Source organism: Mytilus californianus, unplaced genomic scaffold (genome assembly GCF_021869535.1).
Source record: "Mytilus californianus isolate M0D057914Y unplaced genomic scaffold, xbMytCali1.0.p SCAF_11, whole genome shotgun sequence".
Classification (NCBI taxonomy): Eukaryota; Metazoa; Mollusca; class Bivalvia; order Mytilida; family Mytilidae; genus Mytilus; species Mytilus californianus.
Window position 1 is genome coordinate 39,494,537 of NW_026262593.1, and position 25,984 is coordinate 39,520,520.

Sequence of the window (25,984 nt, forward strand, 5' to 3'; positions counted from 1 at the left end):
GGTCGGAAGAGGAACGTTAAATCCGATGCCTATAGAGAAGGATGCCGGGTTTCTGTTCGTTAACGAACCCTCACAATTACTCTTTTAGTGGTCCGTAGATGGCCTATTGTAAGACAAATTATTGTTTCTCTCTCATATCTCAGAATCTTAAAGTTTGAGTTTGAAAAACAAAGGGTTTTAACGTATCATTGCCAACTATGTTAATAGATGGATTAACATAAAATCGACAGATAATCTGTAGTACTAAATGCTATTGCAGTTTTTTCTATTATACTTTCATGAAATATTAAACTATATTGATGCCTGTTTTGTTTCAATTTTTTTTTATTCAAATGTAGTTTTTATTTAATTAATACTAGAAAAACCAGGATCATGCATTTTTATGCATATATTTACTGTATTTTTAGGGTGCTTGTAGCTTAAAAGTTGTTAGACCTCCAAAAATGATTTAAAATGCGAAGTAGTCAATGAGCAACGCTTTCTTGTCTTTGGTGGATAGATATCGACCGAGGGCCTTGGGGTGGAGAGGTATATATGGTTTTTTTTTATATGGCTACCTGTTGTCCAGAAGGCAAGTCTCTTTGACCGACATTTCATTATCTAAACGTCCAAAATTTCCGCTAGAATCAGAGCGTTGTACAAAAAATGGTTTGACGATTTAATTGAGACGAAGATATATATAGCACATTCTTTTCCCCTTAATTTTTGTTAATTTTAGTTTGGCAAAATATCTTCATGTCTTAGTCTCAGCCAACGCACGATAGCAATACTATTATTATATAAAAAGTTAATTTAACCATTTTCCACTGAAAATCATAGTAAAATTGTTAAAATGTTATTTTTGAATAATTTTATTTTCACTTTATTATATATATATATATATGTCTCTGTATGATTTTTTGATAATCCAGTCAGGCGATGAATGATTTTGTTTATTAAAAAAAAATTTTCATATTTCTGTCGTGGATACATGCTTTTTTCGATTTTATCTTTACTTAAACCAAAAGAAGGAAATTTTTAGCAAACAATATTCAAATCGGTGAAAATAAAAGCGTTTTGTCAAATTTATGTAACTTCGAGAGTAAGTTACACATTCGTACCTCATTTTTCATTTTGCTTGTTTGCTGTTGTTTTAACAGTAAAAATAAATAATAAATAAAACAATTCATATATCTGTCACCAGGCGACATCGTCAAAATTCTACTTCACATGAAATATGAGATTTTGATTTGAGAGGCTGGCATTTTGGTGAATGGTACTCTCATTAGGGAGGGACACATACAGCTTTGAACTATCTCTGATTGGTACGAAGTTCTAACATTTGGGTGGTGCTTTATCTGAAACTGACATCACTATGCGCACGTGTCCGAAACATAAATATACTAATATATATTTACTTAATTACTGAAAACATTCATTATGACGAGCGTGTTTGGTAAATTCTAATATTATATTACAAAATGGAAAATATGAAAATAAAACAAAATTTAGATGACAGCTTGACGGAATCTGACTTGGATTTTAAATTAAGACTTTACCGCTCTGCAAAATCCCAGTTTAATGAAAACTTTATGGACTCGAAAATGTGGAAACCTACAATTCCTGAACATGTTAAATTTAGCGGAAAATGTGGAATAGCTGCAAGAATGGAGAATAGCACCAAACAGAATGACAATAAATCTACTTTCGAAGATAAGAAGCAAAATATACCGAAAGAAGAGACAAAGGAATCTGTGAATAAACCGCTGAAAAAAACTGAAGAATTTTCGGACCCAGATGTCAAACCACCATATTCTTATGTTGCTCTTATTGCAATGGCAATTAAAGAATGCGATGATAAAAGATTAACCCTTAGTGGAATTTATCAATATATCATGAAGAAATTTCCCTATTATGAAAAAAACAAGAAAGGATGGCAAAATAGCATTCGTCACAATCTCAGCCTTAATGAATGTTTTGTAAAAGTTCCAAGAGAAGGTGGAGGAGAACGCAAAGGAAATTATTGGACTTTAGACCCTGCATTTGAAGATATGTTTGAAAAGGGAAATTACCGACGTCGACGAAGGATGCGTCGACCATATCGAGCATCGATATCTCTACCAAAGCCATTATTTGTGGACGGACACTGCTCTCCATACAACCAATTTTCTTTAACCAAACCGTATTTTTCACCGCCAGCATATTCTCAGTATTCACAATATTCGCCTTGGTCTCTGGCTCCAAGTTCTGGATCTCCAATGTCGCAAATAAACAGTTATAACAGTTGCAACCAGTCCCGTGTTCCACCACCGGGTCCCAGTTTGGCGGCCTGTAGTTATAGCGCAATGCAATCAGCCATGCAAATGAACAATCCTGGACCAACATTTCCCCAGTTTAACGACTACAGTTCGATGGGCTCTAGTTCATTTCCTTTTCCTTACAGACAACAGGGAGAGGCGGTGCATTATACCTACTGGAGCGAGAGGTATGTATAAATCTTGTACATGCATATACCAGTAATTTATTTCACAATAGTCTTAAAGGAATTTCTTAAATATTGATCGAAACTATATTGATATATGAAATCATGGATGATCTTCTACATAAGATACGGAGGTTTCGGACCAGGAGTAGTAATGTTAGTTTTCAAACATATGTAAACCCCGAAAGACACAAAAAATGTCTTATATAATTAAAGTAGAGCCCAAACCATATCAGACCATTTTAGAAAATCAATAAAACTAATATTTGTATACCAGAGAATGTTCATTAAAATGTCGTTTTGGTAGATTTTGTATACTGAAAATACATTTATATTTATATATAGATATAAATAGATCCAGACTTAGAGTTAATAAGTTATGAAAACATCACTTGAAAATCAAAAGTTGAGCATTTTGCAACGATATGATTTTGTAACTTATAAAAAAAAATGTAATTATTAAAACTTTGAACAGATATGTAGTTTACAAAACTAAATAGTTATTCTGTATTTTCTGCCGAATGTTTAAATTATCATATACAATTGTATATATACACAACGTCATTTTTATTTTTTGTTTTATTTTTTTCTTTCTTTTCTATTATACATGCATATAATACTAAAATAAATAATCACTAATTACTTTAGAGAGGTATGACCAATTTCCGTTGGGTTTTTTATACTCGCAATGTCTAAATCAGAAAGTTGTAAAAAAAAAATTTTGGAATTTTAATATTTAAGAGTATAATTATTTTACAATAATTTTACACACATTCATAAAATAAATTTTCAGTCTGCACTATAAACTGTTGCTGAAGACAGTTCTCATATTTTGTAAAATTTTGCGATGACCAATACATCATCTATTAGTCACAGGATGAAGGACAACCTTAACCAACATGAATTGATTTGTATCTGAAAGAAAAACATAGTTTTACATCCAACCTTTTTAGTCAAGATTGTTCTAATGATTGTCTTTTTTTTTGTAAGAACTATATTCAAAATTTTCCAAAATTTACCAAGTTTTAGCCTATTCATGCAGTGAATTTAAACAAGTTTTGTTTTGCAAAATGAGCCTGGTGTGAAATGAATTCAAGACAAAATACTTATAAAAAATACAACGCTTATAAATTGAACTCCCTCTTGCCAAATTCTTCAGAAATTTGTCATTCTGAAAAATAAAACAATGCTAGAAATTTAGCAAAAAGGTTAAAATCATAAATCAACAAAAAATAACAATACTTGTTGAAAGATTTGACGAACGTGTCTTAGTTTTCGTTTGATTTAAAAAGCTTCTAAGATATTTTCTACTGTTCAGTGGCATCATTCACTTTCCAAAATGTTGCTCGGTTCAATAGCCTGCACTTACTGAAAAAAAGATTTTTAGAATGTAGATATGAAACATTGTACTACATGTATTATGAATGTGCGTTATCCAAAATATGAATAGGGCGGATTAACTGTTTTCTGATGATTTAATCTTGTAAAGAAAACATAAAACACGGCTATTTTTCCCCAAATTGCACCGATTGTAAACTTGATTTTATTTTTTTACTTGCTCTTACTTGACCGAGTACCAGAATGTCATACCACAAAGTACACAAAGTAGGTAACCTGTCGAAAAATTATAAACTTCGGAGCAAAAAGTCGGTATTATGAAAATGTCTTCCCTTTGTGGATTTATTCACAGGATATTTGCAAAATTCTAATGCTTCTAAAACAATCTACTGTCTACGCTTTCATGCTCATAAAGAATTTATATTTCGACAATTAACTTTTCTACGTTTCATTTATTTTCTGTCTGGATGTTTATTTTTCATTTAAAGTCAAGCAAGCTCCGTAATAATAGCAACATTTGTTATCAGGATTTGCGACTGAAATTCACACCCTCCTTTTCTTTTAACCCAATCTGAAATTTGAAATAACGATATAATACACTTGAAATAAATATCTAGGATACAGAAACAAGCAAAGTTGCTTTTACAAACATGTCTCCTTCAGCACAAAAACAATACACTTATTGAGCATTATATAAATATAAATACTGGCATGCTATGCAATAAATATATGAATACAAAAAAATAACAAAAGAAAAAGAATAAACATGAAATTTTGTAATGAATACTGTGTGAAATGCTTTGGTTCTTTTTCGATGCAACATCAAGGGTTAAAACGTTTGATTCTGCATCAAACTTAGTAAATGAATAATTTGCTCGTCTGCGAGTACCGTTGAGCCAAAAAGCAAAATATCTGTGTCAACTTGGACAGGAAGAACTGAAACAGAAGCTAATAGTTCATGTCTTAGATCGGTGTATAATTTGAAAATAGTTTTAAAATTACTATATATTGGGTGATATTATTTGAATAAATAAGTAAAAACATTTTTTCATCTTTCTCGCTTTTTGAGATAACATTAACGGTACCAATGTTTTCTGCACCAGCTGCGCTTTTCGACAATAAATGTCTCTTCAGTGATGCTCGATGTCTAAATATTTGAAAATCCAAAGCTTATTAAAAGATGAAGAGCTATAATCCATTTTTTTAAATATATATTATTTTATGAAATATTTCAGCTGCCGTCAATATACAATTATCGCAAATAGGCGTTAGAGTACAAAACATGAAAGTTAACTATTTTTTTTCCTTTTTAAAAATAAATTTCGAACAACATATTACATCAATTTTCAATAATTGAAAAATAAATAAATAATGAATAAAGTATTTTATCAGTTCCAAACATACGGTGTTAACTGTCCAATATTTTGCATCAAAAATATGTTTTATATTTTGACAGTTGACATTTCCAAGTATTGTGTTAATGAATAAGTGTATTTGTTATAATTTATTATTTAGTCACTAAATAACAAATAAAAACATTTTAATCGCAATTAAAGCAATGAATCAATTTATATAAAAAAACCAGTTATTACTAACTAAGTAAAATAATTCATATATAAATAAAACATAAATAATAAATGAAATACATAATAACATGCAATAGAATTTATCGATAAACCTGAAGTTGTACTAAAATATTTAGATTACAATATTTTCGCGCGACTTTGAAAATTAAACATTTCAGTAGCTTTATAGTGCTTTGTAAAATCTAAAACATCTTGATAAAAATAAATAATATTTCACAAGAAGGTTACATAACCTTCTTCAAGGGGCTAATTATTTCTACAACAACACACATAAACCGAGTAATAACATCATAATTATAAACAGTCGGTAAATCATATCTAATTATTTTATCTAGTTAGTGAAATATAAACATGTTATTTTCTCTCTGGGGACGAAACTTGAACTTGAGAGGAGGGCAGTGTGATGTAGACACACGATCTTTATTTACTTAAGTTAGGTAATTGTTTATTTTGCACATGTATGTTAAACAATCATTAAGATTCTACAGACACGCATTCAAGTATATATCAATAGTTTACCCAATTTCGTAAATATTTTATGTAATTCTTTGTTTTTCGCTACTTAAAAACACAAACCAAAAGTATTTTTCAGATAGAAGAAAAATAAACTGCGCTACGTGAGCTCTGGTAATAACGCTATCAATATCGTCTTGGGAAGAAATTTTTTACTTTCTGAGAGAATTTCTTCTTCTTCAGCTGTACAAAATCCTCTAATAGAAATTCAAATAATTAAGTTGTATATAAAGAAAAATCATTCATATTTAAATCATGTTATATATTTAAAAGTACAGAAATCATTACGTTGATAAATTAAAATGATACCTCCTTTGCCTTTCATAAAAGAATACAGAAATATGCTATGCCTTTATATTGGCACTTAGATATGAACTTGAAATTGCCATTACAACAAATTATACAAATGCATTCCAATAATCTGTATATCATAAGTAATTAATTACATGTATTTTTCTCTATAAACAGGTAAATGGTTGCCACACAGTTGTAGAGCTGTATTATCACACCTGATTGTTGTGTCACGATTCTGTGCCAGAGAGTAACATTCTCCATCACAGACACTGAACATTGTACGATTCGTTTCAAATTTATGGAGCCTACAAGGGAAAATTACAATTGAATTTTATTCATATTTTAATATATTATATTTATTGTTATTTTTCTGATTAAAGGCAATTTCTTACTATGCAAGATATCTTTATTTGTTTGTAATTACTATATTATTTCAGAAATGAAAGGATATGTAGGATATATGTTAATGAGAGAGCAACCCAACGGAAAAAATAAGAACATTAAGATAGTAATATGTAGTCTTCAAAAAATAGACAGTGTCTGCCATAGACCAAGCTTTTAAATGTCCAGAGTCTATACAAGCTGTGAATTATAACAGAAACAATAAAAGATATATGCTATTACAAACTAATTCTCCAAATTACTTCTGTGAAAAAAGCCCATTTAGATATGACATACGACAACTGCTTCCTGACTTGGGACAAAGACTTGAAAATGTAACGGGGTAAACCTTAGTGTAATCTCGATCAGTAGATGAACATAAAGTGCTTTTACATAAAAGAACATTTGATATAAAACCAGTACAGGGAAAACATTTAACTCTTTAAAAAAAGGGTTTATGATATATAAAGAAATAACAAACTAATCCTTATTAAAGAATGCTCGTAGTTAATGAAAGCAAGCTCAAAGCGCTTTACCGGTTAATACAAAAAATCTTGCTACTTATACGTTATTCGTAACAGTCAAAAATGATTTTTAGATCATTAACATTTTAGCTTTTATTTTCAATATTCAAAATTAAACATCTTGAATTAAAGTTGAAATTAATAAGGACTTGTAATTTAACAAAATGAATATAACATAGAATAAAGTTAAACAAAAATGAAAGTAGAAAAAAGAGTCATGAATACAAAAATGCATGCAATTTTATCAAATAAAAGTTAGAAAATACGCTAGTCGAGCCAACAGAAACAACAGATAGGCGTAGGACATTTTAGCGATAAATTCAAAGAGGTACACGTAGGACCAATTTCCCCTGTATTTATGTCACAATATGGCAATTTTCTAGAAGTCAGGCTTTGAATCTTTATTTAAATTCACAGTTTCATAGCACCATGTGTGTACTAATAGTTTCCGACAGGATATATCATTGGTTATTTCTTTACAGATAACCTAATTATAAACTACTGAAGGTTGGACAAAACCGCAATTTTTAAAACATCCTTAACCAAAACCAAAACTATGTTGGAAGTGAAGCCATATATTGTCTTTCGGATACAATTTAATTCATTTTGGTTTGAGACAATCTTCGATGCAAAATTTACAAAACGTTGACATTTAGATCTGAAAAAACATTACTGATTTTATGGAATAATGTAAAAAAAAAAGTGTTAAGTATTCATTATTGTATGTATATCTCTGTCTTCTTCTTAGACACCAGTTTATTTCCCCTTTCTCCGCACTCTTGTACGATTTCTAATTCGCCTTCTCAAAATGGTAAAACTCAGAATACACAGTGAAAGAGAGGCGAAAGATACCAAAGGGACACTCAAACTCATAAGTCGAAAATAAACTGACAACCCCATGGCTAAAAAAGAAAAAGACCAACAGACAAACAATAGTACACAAAACACAACATAGAAAACTAAAGACTGAGAAACACGAACCCCACCAAAAACTGGGGGTGAAAGTGCAATGCATATAGTTATTCTGTGAGATCTTAATTGGGGCCATTTTCTCTTTGTAAAAATCGAACTCCCGCCTTTTCTTTGACCAAGTTTTTGTTATAAGTCTTTGAAAGTGACAACGGATGAATTTGACAATATTTTCCTGTTCAAAGTTTTCATAACCCAAGTTTCTGATGAAAAACTATAATAGTGACAGCAGGGATTTAGAATCTGGAGGTTCAAATGCGATCATTCATTTTGCATGGTTTAATTGTGTGTTGCATTCTAATAAATTTGGCATTATCATTATATTTTCCTGTTCTGGGGAAAATATCAATTATATAGAAGGATAACTTGGCATATTAAGTCATCAACCCACAAGTATCAAAATGTAAGTAATGAAACTCCGTGAAAGTCCATCCCATTCCAAAGTAAGTTATACTGTTGAATAATCTTTGAAACGTATATAAGTATTTTTTGAAAATTATTAAATCGTTAATTTTAACAAACTATACATATATACTTACTACAGGGTCATAAATTGTACGACCTTTGTGACAGGAATGCACGCGAGGTCATCTATAAATGATTATTCTGTTGAAACTGCTTTTTGGTTGTTTTTGCGTTGCTGATTCTTAATAGTCACCCAAAACTCAGAAGCATAGTCTGAATATAACTCGTACAAAGTAGTTCCCGAGACATTAATGTCTGTTAAATGAGTAAAAGTATAGATATGGGATAAACGTCAGTGGGACACCGAAACATATACCAATTGTAAGACATGTAGAGGTAAACAAAAAACGGCCTTCAATAGGTGTGTCAAGCTCTAGTTTAGAGTCTAGAAATATTGTATAAATTTAAAAAAGAATATCAAAGATGTATACCATGAACACAAAATTCCCCAAAATAACAAAACTTATCAAGATATCCACCTGATATAAGTCATTTTTTTTACATATCAAATTAACTCTTGAAAGAAGGCATACTGCCATGTAAATGAAAATCAACAACGTACGTATAATCAATTACTCCAAAAAGAGAAATAACACTTCACACGTTGTGAGAATGTTATTACTCAAAAATGGAAATTGGCCTTAGTCTGCAAAAAAGGACCACACTTTTTGTAAAATGCAAATTTCAAAGACCTCTTCAATATAACGACATTTCCTTAAAGCCAATCAGTAAAGCAGATTGTATATATCATTAAATATACAAGTTGTTTCTGTAAAGATAACACTCAAAAGTGCCGTCTAAGATAACTTCATAGTCTTAAAACCACTTTAAATTCTCTTCCTAGATAACAAATGTTAAATCAGTTGTTGAAGATCCCTCTCCATCAACGACTTGATAAGTTTACAAATCATCTTAACAGATAAGATTATTTCATCGCGATATGTTATGCCAAGAGAATTCAGCTCTCATTTCCCTTTTCGTTCATTCATTCATTCATTCATTCATTCATTCATTCATTCATTCATTCGTTCATTCATTTATAAAATACAATGCCAGATTTAGCGGACAAGTTGCGTTTACGAGATTGTATAAAGGCCTCTGAAAAGGTGGTAGAAAATCTAGTTGAAAGTTTTATTAAGTCATATCTACCTCCTACAAAAACTTTCCAATCAAAATTTGGGTGACACAAAACAAAAAACAAAGATAGTACACTCATATTCCACGATACTTTCTTTAAATTAATGAGGTTCAAGCACAACTCACCAAATACAATTTTATCTTTATATTTAAGAATTGAATGCTTCTTTTTTTAAAATTTATTGGGGTGTAAAAGCGTTGACCGAAGTACATTTTGTATGAAGCGCGGAATCTTATACATTTATAATTACATTTTTTGGCTAGGATCATGCATGAAAACACGATTTCTATCAAGTTTTTCTATTATTTACCTGTGCACTTTATTGTGGAAGCTCGTGTCATCATGAATGTTACATTTCAATTTGTTTTGAAATAAAGGTTAATTTCAGAAATAACGTATTATAATGAAGCATACATGTAATGTAATTATACTAGTATAAAGTTAATACATTTGATTGGTAGTAATGTTTAGAAATTTATTACGAGAACATTACCTCGAGTTACATCGTCTTACAATTGAAGCTGCCATATCAGTTTTCATGGACCGATTTTTCCAATATACTAAACTATGAACGCTTCACTTGATGGTTCACTTTCTGAATGTATTATTACATTTCTTTATCTAGAAAATCCCACATTCATCAAAATTTAGTGTCAAACGTAGATCAAAATAGCATTGGCGCATATGAATGTAGCGCAAATTAATTAATTTTTAGGCGCATACGGGTATCGACCCATACTTTTAACCGACAAAAAAATTAAATAGCATTTTCACGTTATTTTATTAACAATAAAACAAGAGTCAAAGAGAAAAAAATTTAATTAGCTGCATTAAATGTGAAAAATGAAATAACATTTTACGTATATGCATTTTATTCATTTAACATCATTTGAAGGTTGCAATAATAAAGAGTCATATTTCATATAAATATTGTCAAAAAAATGTTTGTAATATATTGCATATTATATAACAATTATTCTTCAAAAGAGAATACTGTCAGTAAAATATGAAGAATGGCAGTTTGTAGAAATGAGTCGTGTCTCATGATTACAGATATAGTTTGTTATGAATAGATAATATATCTATATTCATAATTTCCCCATTGAAAGAAATTTAATGACAAACAAATTATTAACCAAATTTAACAGATAATTTGCAGCGAAAAAAAGATAAATTGGTAAAAGATTTTTTTAGTTTATTTCCTTTTCTTTTTACACTTTTATTATAATGAATAAAATTTCCCGTCACACCTATATGCCATCAGTATGTTATATCTCATTTGTAAAATATACTTTAGTTTATATGCCCTTGTCACTTAAAGGGAAACAACAACAGCTAAACGCTTGTAAAGTGTTTCCTTATATATCATTTCATGCATTCCAGTTTCGTTTCCAAAGTACCCGAGTTCCTCGCAGAATTTGTTGGGTTTCGTATTGCTTGATGTTCAGTCTTGTGTGTAATGTTTTGGGAACAGTTGTTAGGTCTTTTATTTTATGATGAAAAACAATTTGTTGTTCAAAGGGTTGTCATTGCTTCAAAACTCCGTCTATATGTATATTTAAAAAATGAACGGTTACCCAAACATTTCTGTGATGCTGTTACATGGTAAAAGATTGTCAATTGCAAGGAAAACAAACTGTTCGGCAAAACGACGACGTATGTATGTTTCTCTAATGTTAACCTGCTAACAGCATTTGTATTAAATTAAAGTTATGCAGATGGCACGTTTCTCGATAGTTAAGAAAATGTACTTTCTCATATCAAAAGGTATCAAAAGGTATGAGCTTAAACCGGGACATACAAATGAATCTATTCCATCCTATGGTCTTTAACGCCACTTTCAGCACTCTTGGCTATATCGTTGTGGCCATTTTTTATTGCCGGAGTAAGCAGAAGTGTCCAGTAAAACCACCGATAATCGACAGTAAAACTCTACTCTTTTAAAGTATAATCAGTTATTGCATACATTTTTTATATTATGATTTATTCATTGGTTGAAGTGTTTAAAATTTAATTGTAGTTTCCCTGTCACCTCTTAATATTTTCTTATTCCAAATCATCTAATACTTTCAATATTTTCTACGTTTCCTTCTCTTGGGAACGCTAAAATTTAATTGCGGCATTTACAAAAAGTACGTTGCGGTCTATATGATTTTAGAATTGATTCTCACAAACCGGGCGCAACTGACAGTTTCTGGAAAAGTTGTCACAATTCTACGCTAAAGTTTGTTGTGATTTGATACCTAATTATACGATAACGTTAACAAACATTGACAACACAGAATATGTAAATGAAATCATTCTAATATTTCCCGTCAAATCATCACTTAAGATCATTTATGCCAAAATTGTGTGCTATTTGAGTGGAGTTTGTTTTCAATTTCATGGTTATTGCCTGCCGACACGTTCGCCAGAAAAGTAAACTTGACTTGATTCAATTTGCACACCGCGTGTCAAAATTACTACTGAGGGGGCACGAACGGCAAAACACATCATCCTCATCACTTTTGTGTTTTCTTTGGTTGTATATTTGTATATAATTTGCAGAAATATAATAACAACGAACCGCGGTGTTCCGAGATATAGGCATCTATTGAAAGGAAATGGATTTTTGAAAATGTGTTTTTCTTTTTAATGTCGAGTTTTTGTGTTTTGGCAGAAAATTAGTTTAAATTTTATGCTGAAAACAGTAATCAAACAAATCTGACATATCTTTATTTATTTTTATATGTCGATCATCTAAATTGCATTAGTCCGATTGTAACGTAAATGTTGACTTCCGAACAAAAATATTATATATTACGGAAATAATATTTAGAATTAACATAATTATAAACAGTTTACCACACTGTATTTGTAAATGATTATTACGAATTTGCTGTGATATTTGAATACTAGTAGCACATATCAATGGTGGAAACTGTAATACAAAAGACAATTATAAATTGAAAAAAATGAAGCCATACTTTATAATATGAACAAAAGGAGATGCGAGTTAGAGGTTAGTAAGACTGCCGACCACCAACACAAACATTACTGAACCAACTTGGAGTAGGGGTAAAGTTAAGTCATCTATTGGAAAGAGTTATGGACGCCATTTTGATTTGTTTGAGGAATATTTATGCCACATATGACCACCGATACGTTCCACCAAGGATTTGTGTTCCATTATTTGCTACCACATCTCTTCCTCTTTTCTTCGTTTCTGATATTACCGAATGCGACTAATTGTAGTTTTACCTGTCATATACACATGATATATATAAACATGACGAATGCCCCTAGTTGAACAGGAACTGTTTACCCTTCCGGAGTACCTAAGTTCACTTGTTTTATTTTGGTTTGAAGGATTCAAACTCATGTCGCTTATCTTTAGGTTTGTGTTTAGAGTTTTGTGTACTATTGCCATTCTGTTCTTCATTTTTCTTTTGATCAATACTAGTATATAAAAATAAAAAGATGTTATATGAATGCCAATTAGACAATTCTCCACCATTTACTTTTTCACATTCGATTAACCCGGATCCTCTTCTTTTACCGTTATAATCTTGCCAATTGGTGAGGGTAGTATGGTGATCTGTAGAGATGACATTTTTTCTCTCGTCCTTTGGTATTGGTCTACTGTGGACAGTTATGTATCAAAAGAATAGCGCATAAAGTTTACTTTCATCTATATGTAGAAGACCTCGAGCAGTCCCTTGTATAATCATTAAGAACATTGAGGAAAAGTACCTTTCTGGTTAGATATGCATTCCAACATGAAAAAGCAGATTGTGATACATAATATAAATTTTTTTTTTTTTTGTAAATAAATTTTTCATTTTATATAGAATATGAAAACTAGAATTCAAGTAATGTGAAAATTACGTATATTTGGAAGAAAAAAATATCAAGTAAGTTAGAAATTAACATAATTTATAATGCGTAAAAGAGTATTTTGTAATCGGGAGTATCTGATAACAGAGTTCCAACACAACATCATTACACCCACATATATATATATAGTTACAACTAGATTCTACTGACGAGGAAAGGTAACACTAGGCCACCGAAAGCTAAAATTTTAGTTCAGTCTAGGTAGCCGAGTGGTCTAGAGCGCTGGACACAGTGCAGGCGGTGTAGTCACGATATCCCAATAGCATCAGTTCGAATCCCGGCGAGGGAAGAACAAAAATTTGCTTCCGCAAATTTGCAGATTTAACATTATTGTGCTGATATTTAGAGTAATTATGAATATAATATGTGTTTTCAGCCGTGTATCACCTTCATTGGTGATCCAATGGATGGAGTTGTCACTTGTTTAGACGTACTTATCAAATAATTACTTCTGTGACTGCATCTTACGATCCTTTACAACAGATAATTTAGCTAATCTGCAATCAAATCCATCTTCATGCCAAATATATCATGTACTGTGTTACAACTCCAGATTCTACTGACGAGGAAAGGTAAAACTAGGCCACCGATAGCTGAATTTTTAGTTCAGTCTAGGTGGCCGAGTGGTCTATAGCGCTGGACACAGTGCAGGCGGTGTTGTCACGATGTCCCAATAGCATGAGTTCGAATCACGGCGAGGGAAGAACAAAAATTTGCTTCCGAAAATTTGCAGATTTAACATTGTTGTGCTGCTGATATTTAGAGTAATCATGAATATAATATGTGTTTTCAGCCGTGTATCACATTCACTGGTGATCCAATGGATGGAGTTGTCACTTGTTTAGACATATATATACTAGTATATATTTGTAAAAGTAAAATTAACTATACATGCATTTGTAACTTCCTGATTTAGCTATGGTTATATACTGCTGCTGATGGGCTATAACTCAAGGGTACACTTCCTGATTAAGCGTTGGGTATATACAGCTGCTGATGGACTATCACTCAAGGGTACACTTCCTGATTAAGCGTTGGATATATACAGCTGCTGATGTACTATCACTCAAGGGTACAGTTCCTGATTTAGCGTTGGGTATATACAGCTTCTGATGGACTATCACTCAAGGGTACAGATTAAGCGTTGGGTATTGCAGCTGCTGATCACTCAAGGGTACACCCATCCACCAAATAGCCAGATACAGTTTTTTTATTCAATTATTATCAATATATATTTAGAATATATTTCATGAAAAATACTGTAGAATATCGAATTTATCTGATAAGCTGAAAATTTAAGCAATTTATTTTGTATTTTATGAAATGTTACATAAAAGTATGTTAAAGTATCTCATCCAATCATAAAATTTGTTTAAAGTATTACATCCAATCATCAGTATGTCACAGATCTGTCATAATTACATAGACTTCATTGGTAATTTTTATTGATTGTATTTGAAATTTCATTTATCATGAACATCTATCATTTAGCATCAAATCTCTAACACTGCTTGTAATGGACATTTATACGGTCAATTTCATCTGCCAGTTTTCTACAGAAGCTTTCATTCATCACATTTTAACTTCAACCAACAGTAAATAGAAAAATGTAACACAATCTACTCAGTCTTCAAAATATCTACAGACAGTACAAACGGTGCAACGTTCTAGTATGCTCTCCTCATGGAGCAGCTAGAATTAGATAGTTCATTTGATTATTCTGTGAGGTATTTTTGGTGTTTGTTTCTTGGCTATTGCGAGGACATCTTTTGAATTTCCTAGTAATGAGAGATCCTCGGTTTTAGTGTGGTTCGTTTTGCTCAGTCATTAAGTTTCTAGGTCGTATTTAGTAGACCGTTGTTTGTGTTTTAGTCATTTTTCGTTTTTTTGCCAAGACATTTTCAGTTTGTCTTCGACTTATGAGTTTGAATATCCCTTTCGGTATCTTCCGCTTAACTTTCGGGTAATAGAACTCCGTTATATTACAGAACAACTAATTTACACATTTATTTGAATGTGCATACTTATCATAAAAATGAGAATACACAAATAACGACACTATTTGTTTAACTCTAGTAAGTTTCATTTCTGAACCTTTGTTGACAATGATAAAACGACCAAGTTTCTTGTTGATTATATTAAATAGATTTCAAAATTTTTAAAAACAACATAATATATTTTGCAAGTTATTTCTTTATCAAAGTTTTAAAACATTTAATATATATCGCCAATGCGTGGTTCGCACAAGTTAAAGAATGAGCATACTAAATTCTGTGCAATATTTCCAATGTAAGTATACATAGCCGGACCAAACAACCTCATCGAGAAAAAAAAGCAACAACAAAAAAAGGGGAAAAAAACCAAACAAACAACCTAGTTTTATATAGTTCCAATGTTAATTGCATATAGAAATTTATAGTTAATTTTGAATATTATCATATAAAACTATTTCATTCAGTTTTTAAAGTGCGTTATTCTCTTTTCTCCTGAATCTTTAATGCTTAATGTAAAATTATATGTCATGTCAAATTGTACTTTTACCAAACTCGTGATGGACAATATGTAGAACTGGTACATCTGGATACATGATTTGTTTTGACAAACCTATCTATAGTTATTTTTTATGTTATCATTCTAAAATACCATTGTATAACATAAACTGCAGTGTCAGATTTCGTGCAACTATTACGTAATATTAAAAGTACAAATATGGAATTTTAGTATTACTACTACTACTATATATATCAAGAGACAATATAATATATATTTGACAATTAGCAACATATACTAGACTAAACCTAATTGATTTTCACCAAACTAGTTTCGAAATTATTTTTTTTTTTGCAGATCAAACAAATATTTTTTAAAACTCAGCAATAATTTATTCATTAATTTTTTAATGTTATTAATTTTAGTTTGGCGTACGTAATTGCAGATAGTGAGGCTCTATAGAAATTTCTGTAAGAGTGCAACAACCTTTATGACATCTTCCGGAAAAACCTGAGTTCACATGCTTTTTCATGGTCAGTTCGTGTTTCTCCAAAAAGATGAACCTACAAACAGTCTGTCAATTGAACAATGTTATGTTGGATGGATTGAATGATCGATTGTTGCTTAACGTTAGTGTCAAATATTTCATGCAGATTCAGGAAGAGAACAGGTAGGTCGACCGGGAAAACGAGCATAAAATTTGGACTGCCACTGGAAAATTAGTGTATGTTGGATAGGGGCAGATATTTTGCCTTGTAACATGCTACCTATTGACCCCTCGGAGTCTGTATCGTGCAGAGCACATGACACTCAACCTACACGATAGGCTGACTTTCAGCAGTTTTCCTACACAAGGCATAGAATTTAACGTCCTCATTCCGATCGGACGTGGCTGCGTATTTATGGATCCCGCACAGCCAAGCGTGTTAGAAAGTGTTGATCATATTTTTCTACCCCGGCCACCCCTTTGGTTATAGCGTCTTGATGTAGATAAATCCAGAAAAGCGCTTCAGACGCACGAAATTTAACGTGTTATTTTCTTTTGGGGTTGTTGGATAGAAACAGAAATTTTGTAATGCAACATACTACCTACGGGTCTCTCAAAGAGTTGTTCCAAGGGTTATTTAACGCTCATAGAACGTGATACTCTCCCTACGTGAGGGCGTCGGATTTAAAACGCCTCCATTTCCACCGGACGTGTACTTATATATCCGAACGATCTAAACGTGCAATAAAAATCAGTACAAAAGCACTTAGCTGTAAAGGTAATATTAAAGAGGAAACTTCATATATACAAAGCAGGAACTTTAGTTTGGAGTACGTAATTGCAGATAATGAGACTCTATAGAAATTCAATGTTTTTACATAGCCGAATATTAAAACTAAGCAACAGAGACAAACGACCATTTCGAAAGGAAATGTTATTTACATATCTTCAGAATGAATTCACTTTACAATCTTGTTGACCTGATGCGTTACCGTGACTTGAAAATTGCTAACACAGTACTGTTATGTTAATAATGAGATTTACACAATTAATGAAATTGACCAAAGTTAGGTAGAGTGTAAAGCGCTCATATACATGTTTAACCACGCCACATTCTATACGTGCCTCTCTGTAATTTGGTGTTTTTCGTTATAGTTACAGTCTGCCATATTTGTTTTTCGTTTAATTAAATCAGGTTTTCTCTTTTGAAAAATTCGAAATCCATAACAAATGTTAAAAATAGAAATATATTAAACCTCGGGAGAAGATACTGAGGGCAATCAAAAACCACAAGTCGAACAAAGAATGATAATTAACATGACAAAAAGGAAACAAAGACGGTAAAAAAAAACCACAAGTCCAACAAAGAATGACAATTAACATGGCAAAAAGGAAACAAAGACGGTCCACAAAAACCACAAGTCCAACAAAGAATGACAATTAACATCGCTAAAAGGAAACAAAGACGGTCCACCAAAAATATACAAAGAAATATAAAGAATTGAATGAGCAACACGATCTCCACCTTAGGATAAGCAGTTCTGCTCGACACCTAGCTGACACCCTTCTTGTTGTTCATGGCAACCCTTATGCTTACGTTTTTACTATATTTTCAATGATGAATATAACCCAAGAGGTCGACAGAGATGACCAGCGGGTTCCCGCTTGGTGGACAGGGTTGAGTTTGGACAAAGCGCTTTTTCCGCACGGTAGATTGCGAAAATTGCAAAGACTTAATCCTTGACAACGCTGTCACCCGGGTAATAGAAATCGTTCCATCATCATATGAACGCCTCCCTATTTCTCGACAAGTTTAATACATCGTCCTTGTATTCGTCCTAAATATGCATGAAATATATGCGGCTCGCAGTTAACCAACCTACTAACAATTAATCAACCTCTTCATTTTGCCAACATTTATCTTCTCCATGACAGGTAAACAATTTCAAACATTTAACTTGGATATTTTTTGGTTAATTATTCCTATATACAAGGATACATACTTTTTGTGAACATGTGTTTTACCAGCTAGTTAACTACATAACATATGGCTTATAAATACTTCTACAGAAATGAACGGATTTTGAATCCTACTTCCGCTACAAAAAATCCCAAGCATCGTGGATAATATTACGCGATTTCTCACAAGTTGTCATCTAGTTACAGTAAAATAGTTTTGCATATTTTCTTTTCCTTAAAACAGACAGCGTCTTACGTATAAATGGATTAATGCTACGTTTTCAGGATTAGATAGGCAAAGTGTTAAAACCGGAAGACAAACTTTCGTAATCCCGTAGTGAATATTACAAAGGAAACATAACCGCGCTGTAGAGGAATAGCTCACGCGTTTGTTGTTATAACATTCGCGTGTGTTTTCTTTCAAAAGTCAAAATAACGAAATTCTATACGAAACACATAATGGATAATATGTTCTAGTTTATTTGCCAAAGTTTTTGGTGTGCTTTCAATCGCAGTGATGTAAATAAAACATAACAGTATGAAGCATTGGCTTTATTCTTAATCCCAAGCATTAAATTCCAAGTTGAATTAAGCCCGTACATTCATTATTTTCAAATGGATGGAATTCATATGTTCAAGTACTTACAAAAGTTCACCACTTGATAATGTACTTTTTCTTCATTTCTACAGTTTGATAAAACCATTGCTTGTTCTAGATTCATCGTCTTTACACAATATAACAATAAACAGTCATTTAGGGGCATGTTGGACATTGCACTCTTATCTGATAGTGCATGGTGGCATCATTCCAAATATTTTGACTGGTATCAATATATACATGTAGATATAGTACTTGAAAATGATGGCAATGTTCAGACACAAGTTTAATAAAATTAGGCCCCGGGTGTACTTTGGTTAAAAATTTTACTTAAACTGTTATAAGTTTCAAAATTTTACTTAAACTGTTATAAGTTTCAAAATTTTACTTAAACTGTTATAAGTTTCAAAATTTCAACAACAGCAAAATTAAAGGCAAATTTAAAGGCGAAATAAACATTTTTTTCTTATGGATAAATCTAAAACTTTTCTTGAAGTATATTTTATATTGTATTGAATATTCGAATTCCGCTAGGTTTAATTTTGACTCTTTGAGTTGAACAAATACTCGGACAATTGTATTGCCATACTGTTTTCTTAATTTGGAAAAAGATTTTCTTGCATATTCATAGAAATAACTGATTGGAAGCATGCTATGTATTAAGCCACATGTCTTTATTTAATTACACGCTAAAACATTTTTGTCTCCGTCAAATTTTTCGCCTCATTACTTCTAATAGCTGAATGTAGAGAAACAAAAACTTGAATGAGTTTACAGACGTAAGATATACTAACGAAAACCTCTTACATGTTTGTATAAATAACGTTAAATAAACAAAATTCTTTTTCCTACGTTAGTAAAGGTTCACTTATAATACTAACAGTATTAAAATGTATCTTCATATAAGATTTTCATGGTTAATCAGCATAGGAAAATATACTTTCTGAAATAATTATGATTTTTTTACACCATGAAACGAGGTTATAAGTACCAATCTTAATTTCACACAAGTTTTCTTTTACATGGTTTTAGATCACACACTTTGAATTTTACTCTCTGTCGCCAAACTTTATGGTAAAAAAGTGCAAGATTCTCATCGATAATGCAAATTGAATAATTAATTAATATTAGTCACTAGAAAATTATATAATTTCCGTCGTTTTTTAAATTGAAAAATGAATTACATACCAATGAAAATAACCTGATGGTCAAAATGTTTTTTTATTACAATCAAACACAATTAAATAAATATTTTAACAAGAAAGCAAAAAATAAAGTATGACATACTAGCAATATCAAATTCATGTGAAACACTGTTCTTAATGCTCATTTTGATTGGACATCGTCATTTATTCAACGCTAGGACATAAATTCCACGATTGATGGTATGAATTTGCGTGCGCAAGCGCAGTCATGATGTAAATGACGTTTTCTTTGACTTACATAAGAACTGAGATGATAGTGTTGTATTTGAAGATTTGATGCATCAATGCTTGATTTGATAGTAGCAAATATTCGCCTACTGGCTCCGCTAACGCATTGACAGAAACATTATGCAAACATCAAATCCCCAATTAATGCCCGCATACCGAATACACGAGGCCGCGATATAGCTTTTTTGCGTTAAGGTGGCGTAAAGCAAACAATAATGAATCAATCAATCAATCAATCTCCAAATTCATTAACAATGTGGCAGTGAATAATTTTCAAATGACATCAATGTTATTTCTATGCGCTGTATTAATGCAATTTTGTAGGCTGTATGTATGTTATTTTAATGCGCGCGCTGTGTTGATACAATTTCCATGAGCTATATAAATATATAGCAACATTCCAGCAGCGCCTCCATGTGGAGTATATCTCACAATTGATACGTTTGATACGATATGACAGAGCTTGCATTTTCTACCATGATTTCCTTGATAGAGGGTTGCTGCTTATATGGAAGTTGTTAAACCAAGAATTCCAAGTAGTGAAGTTGAAATCATCCCGCCATCGCGAGTTGATAGACCGTTATGGAATATCTGTTTCACAGATGACGACGGTTTTTTCCATTTATTGTAACCAAAATCCCGTCCTCTTTTCCTCGAATGTGACCTATCGAATTAGACTTGTCACCGGTTTGTACTTACATGAGCAACACGACGGGTGCTACTAGTGGAGCAGGATCTGCTTACCCTTTCGGGGCACCTGTGATAACCCCTGGATTTCAGTAGGTTTTGTAATGCTCAGTCTTTAGTTTTCTATGTTGTGTTTTGTTTACTGTTGTTTGTCTTTTGGTTTTTTGACATGGTATTGTCAGTTTGTTTTCGACATATTAGTTTGAACATCCCTTTGGAATCTTTCGCCTCTCTGGTATATATATATATATATATATGCACTCTTATATTATCATTTCATTGTAATTTCTAAAAGCTGTACTAACGTAGTTCTGTTCTGTGTGCTGTATTTACATTCTTTTCTATGCGCGTTATCAATTTGATGTAATTTCTAGGCACCCTATTAATGTATTTTTTGTGTGCCATATTAATTTCTATGAGCTGTATCAATGTAATCTTTATGCTCTGAATTGCGTTTAAATGAGACAGACATGGTGTTTTTTAATGAAACGGTAAAATAGTGATTTCAAAGGATGGGATCAATATCATTTATAAGTCTTTTTGTTTACGACGTATCTTGTAATTATATGGAGATGTAACAGACAACACAAAATCTAAGAGAGAGAAACCTAGTCAAGAAAATTACATAAAGCTATGACAATAAAATGCAAGCAACAAGTGACAGAATATAAATGACGTATCACGGAAAATGTCTACATGTTTTGGGAAGTCAACTTTTAATTTCTAATTTGAAAATGCCTAAGAGTTGAGTAGATTTTGATAAATTCTACTTTATTAAGTCATTGCCGATGAGTGCAGTTTAAAACAAATGCGTAAAATAAAATAAATTAAAGGAAAGGAAATGTAAGCATTGAACTAGAGCATATAACTACATCTTTTTCATTCATAAATGAATTCCTAAAAAAAATTGATAAAAACCGACTGACTATAATACAGGTGCACACACATGTTTTTGTTGGGAATACACTAGTTTTGTAAGTTTTAATGCCCTAATGTCATATTCATGTTTGAATCGTTACCAGCTATTGCATATGGTTAGATGCTCATTATGATAGATGCATATTAGTTTAACCGGTTTTGAACAAAAGTGTAGTGCGTTTAAGAAATTCTACATGATATTATTACATGTTTGACAACTCGACCTCGCTTCATTCGATCATCAATCAAGAGTCTTTTGTTATCAATACTAACTACATACTTCATTAGCACAAATTACCACACCAGAACTCCGGCTTTGCTTGTTTCCTCATGAACAGAATCATTTTGACATCAGCGCCAACCATAGGAGAAACAGCGATTCAAATTTCAAAAACACGCGTCATCAATAATGCGTTCCGTATTTGTTTTCTACTGGGACCTTTTATTTCGTTATCTGTGGAAATATTATATGATTATATCTGCGATGTTTGTAGTTAAACATTTACCAATGATTACAAACATTTGTACATATACAAACATTTATTATAACATCTTTTAGAAATTTGCAACAGACCACCCTTAATGCATGTTTCCACTTACAAAACATAATATTTAGATAAATGAAATTTAGTAGTATTGGTGAAGTATCGTTTATTCCCGTTACATACAGTTTTCTTGTGCAATCATTTTTGTATAAATATTGGATTGTTTAGTCATTTGTCGAACATAAGTACAGGGTTGTGCTCATTTGATAGATAAAACAGTTCTTTACCTTTGATATATAACTATTCGAATTCAAAGTATTTTAAATTCGACTGATTCTATTTCTTCTTCTATAATTAAATTATTTAAAATAAGAGTAAAAAAATAATGAGTTTTATCATTTTGCAATTTGAATGTACGAATCTCCAATAATAACTGAAATATAAATGGAATTGATTTAACTATTTTCCGTGAACCTTTTGTTTTCGTCTTTGATATAACGAGAAATCCATCAGTAATCAGTAATATACTAATTAGACTGATATTTAGCTGACCATAATTAAAGGATCTTGGAGTGGTGTCCCTTCAACTACCAAATTTTCATTCAAACCAATGGTACAATGATATCATATTTGTTTTTCGTTTGTTGTTTTGTACATAAATCAGAACCGTTGATTTTACTCTTTTTAATCGTTTAATATTTTATCATGTCGGGCCTGTTATAGCTTGTTATGCGGTATGGGTTTTGCTCATTGTTGAAAGCCAAACGGTGCCCTATAGTTGCTATTAACTACGTCATTTGGTCTCTGGTGAATAGTTGTCTCGTTTGCAAAATATCACATCTCCGTATTCAAGTATAGGAAAACATACAAAGCAAAGATGTATACTTTTATATGCTGCATCATTTAACTAACACCTACTTTGAAGAATATGAATAAATGAAAATATGTGCAGTTGGTTTACTAATATCTAAATTATTGAAGAACCTACATGTTATGACTTTTACTGCAAACATCAGATGCAAAAATCCTATACTACGGTTGAAATCTGAAAACTCTAAATGAAAACTTATGAAATTCAATTGAATACAATTCGATTTCCCTCGGTGCACAGTAACATAATTATAGATTAAAAATGACTGTACTAATTAATATGTCCATACGTTTACCAAAGTCTTCATAAAATGATGTTTCTTGTTTCTTCAGATATGATGCTGTTTGCTAAAGGACAGGAGTGGAAATTGACATTATGTTTCAAATTTTGATGAATATGAATAAGAAGATATAATGGTAAACGTGTAGGCACAGCACATAAAATGTTCAAACAACTCCAATATGGAAGGTGCACAGTCTGTACAAGTTTGCAAGGTTTTTGTGAAGTTCAAAAGACCTGACCATAGGTTAAAAAAAAAAAAAACTGTTATCCTCTTCTGAGAATTTTGCTGGATAAGTGACCCAATCTGAAGTCTGGGAAATTGGAAAGACTTCAGTGGCGGATCCAGAAATGTTCATAAGGGGTGGGGGGCACTGACTGCCATAAGAGGGGCCCGCTCCAGTGATTCCCTTAATAATCAACCATTTTTTCCCACAAATGAGGGGACTGGGCCCCCCGCCCCCCTAAATCCGGCTCTGCACTTAAATGAATATAACTGAGAGATGACCATGTTTATATAACTGCAAACTAGAAAAGCAGATGACAATAATCTTTTTTGAACGGGCACACAATTAAATCTTAACATACAAGATTTTAAATTCCATGCAAGTAAGACAATAAATGATTGAGATCAGATCTTCTATCAGTTATGCAAACATATAGATAGTAGAAAGTGCAAGAAGAGGTAAGAAGATGCCACGATATCTTTTAAATTATAACAGTGGAGTTCTACATCTACTTCTACCGCCGAGTGACCACTGTCATCAAATTGACTATTCTGTCACTTTTTGTTGTGTGCATGAATAATTTCCAATAGTCAGGAGCTTCTTGGAAGATTCAAGACTACTGACAGATGTCACTGAGTAGGGTAAGGCGTTCAAGTCCCCAATGGTTCTTGGGTAGAACAATTCTTTTCTCATTGTGGTGTTACATGATGGGATCAGGAAAGAGTTTTGAGCCATATTTCTTGAGATTCTTTCTTGCGGTATAAGTTTACGACTTTCTGCGATGTTTACTTCCTGGTTGCTGATTTTATATAGCATGATTAGACGTGCATTTTGGACAGAAAGGAAAAAAAAAAACAACAGACGGTCCACAAAACTATAGTTTGAACATAACAAAGCAAATGAAAAAAACTGGTGTGAAAGTTTAGTAGTTTCTTCTCCATATGTGACATGCATCGCGTTGCCAAAGTTAATAGATATAAGAAGATGTGGTATGAGTGCCAATGAGACAACTCTCCATCCAAGTAACAATTTATAAAAGTAAACCATTATACTAGTAGGTCAAGGTACGGCCTTCAACACCGAGCATTGGCTCACACCGAACAGCAAGCTATAAAGGGCCCCAAAAATTTACTAGTGTAAAACCATTCAAACGGGAAAACCAACGGTCTTATCTACATAAAAATGAGAAACACGTATGAACTACGTAAACAGACGACAACTACTGTACATCAGATTCCTGACTTAGGACAGGTGCAAACATTTGCAGCGGGATTAAACGTTTTAATGGTACCAAACCTTCTCCCTTTTCTGAAACAATAGTATAACATCACAACATAGAAAGACACACTATAAAATATCAATTGGAAGGCTTAACTCAATTAAAAAACGTAAATTAACACACAATGAACGAATAAATTTGATCTGTGATACCTGAATGCAAATAGATAGTTAATAAAAATTATAAGGAATAAATAATTAAGGTCAAAAGTAAATAAACAGTTTAAAACAAAGTTAAAGTATGATACCACTGTGAAATGTTAAACAATATTTAGAAAATCATCACTTTTGAAAAAACCTGCGTCATATTATACACAGGTAAATGAAAATAATTTTGTTGTTATGTATACTTCTTCTTCTGTGTGTATAAAATCTTCCGTTTAGGAATACCAAGAAATTTCTTTAATATCAATAAAACTAATTTAACACTTGGTACATATGGGGTGAATATCAACAATAAAACTATACAATAAGTGCTAGATAAAACTTCCTGTACAGGTGCAAGAATTTAAGGAGAAATGAAATAATTTAGATGTTCATAGTACGAAGAAGTGAACATTTTTTTGTAGTAATACCAAATAATCAAAGCTGGTATATTATAGACAAGATCCATGTTAACATTAAATAACAAAAAATGCATTACAAATAGTATCAACAGGTCAAATTAAAAAGAAAGTACGATTTGAGAGTACTCGCAGTTACTGACAGCTAGTTAAAAGCCAAAACA

The 25,984-nt window shown here is 31.8% G+C and overlaps 1 protein-coding gene across 1 annotated transcript; it reads left to right on the plus strand.

Annotated features, from left to right (window-relative positions):
* The first annotated feature begins 1,422 nt into the window (after window positions 1-1,422).
* On the plus strand, window positions 1,423-6,585 carry LOC127720050 (forkhead box protein L2-like). Its single transcript, XM_052226455.1, has 2 exons — window positions 1,423-2,464; window positions 6,367-6,585. Exons 1-2 carry the CDS (start codon window positions 1,461-1,463, stop codon window positions 6,368-6,370), a joined length of 1,008 nt encoding a protein of 335 aa, XP_052082415.1. The 5' UTR covers window positions 1,423-1,460; the 3' UTR covers window positions 6,371-6,585.
* Window positions 6,586-25,984: the final 19,399 nt, after the last annotated feature.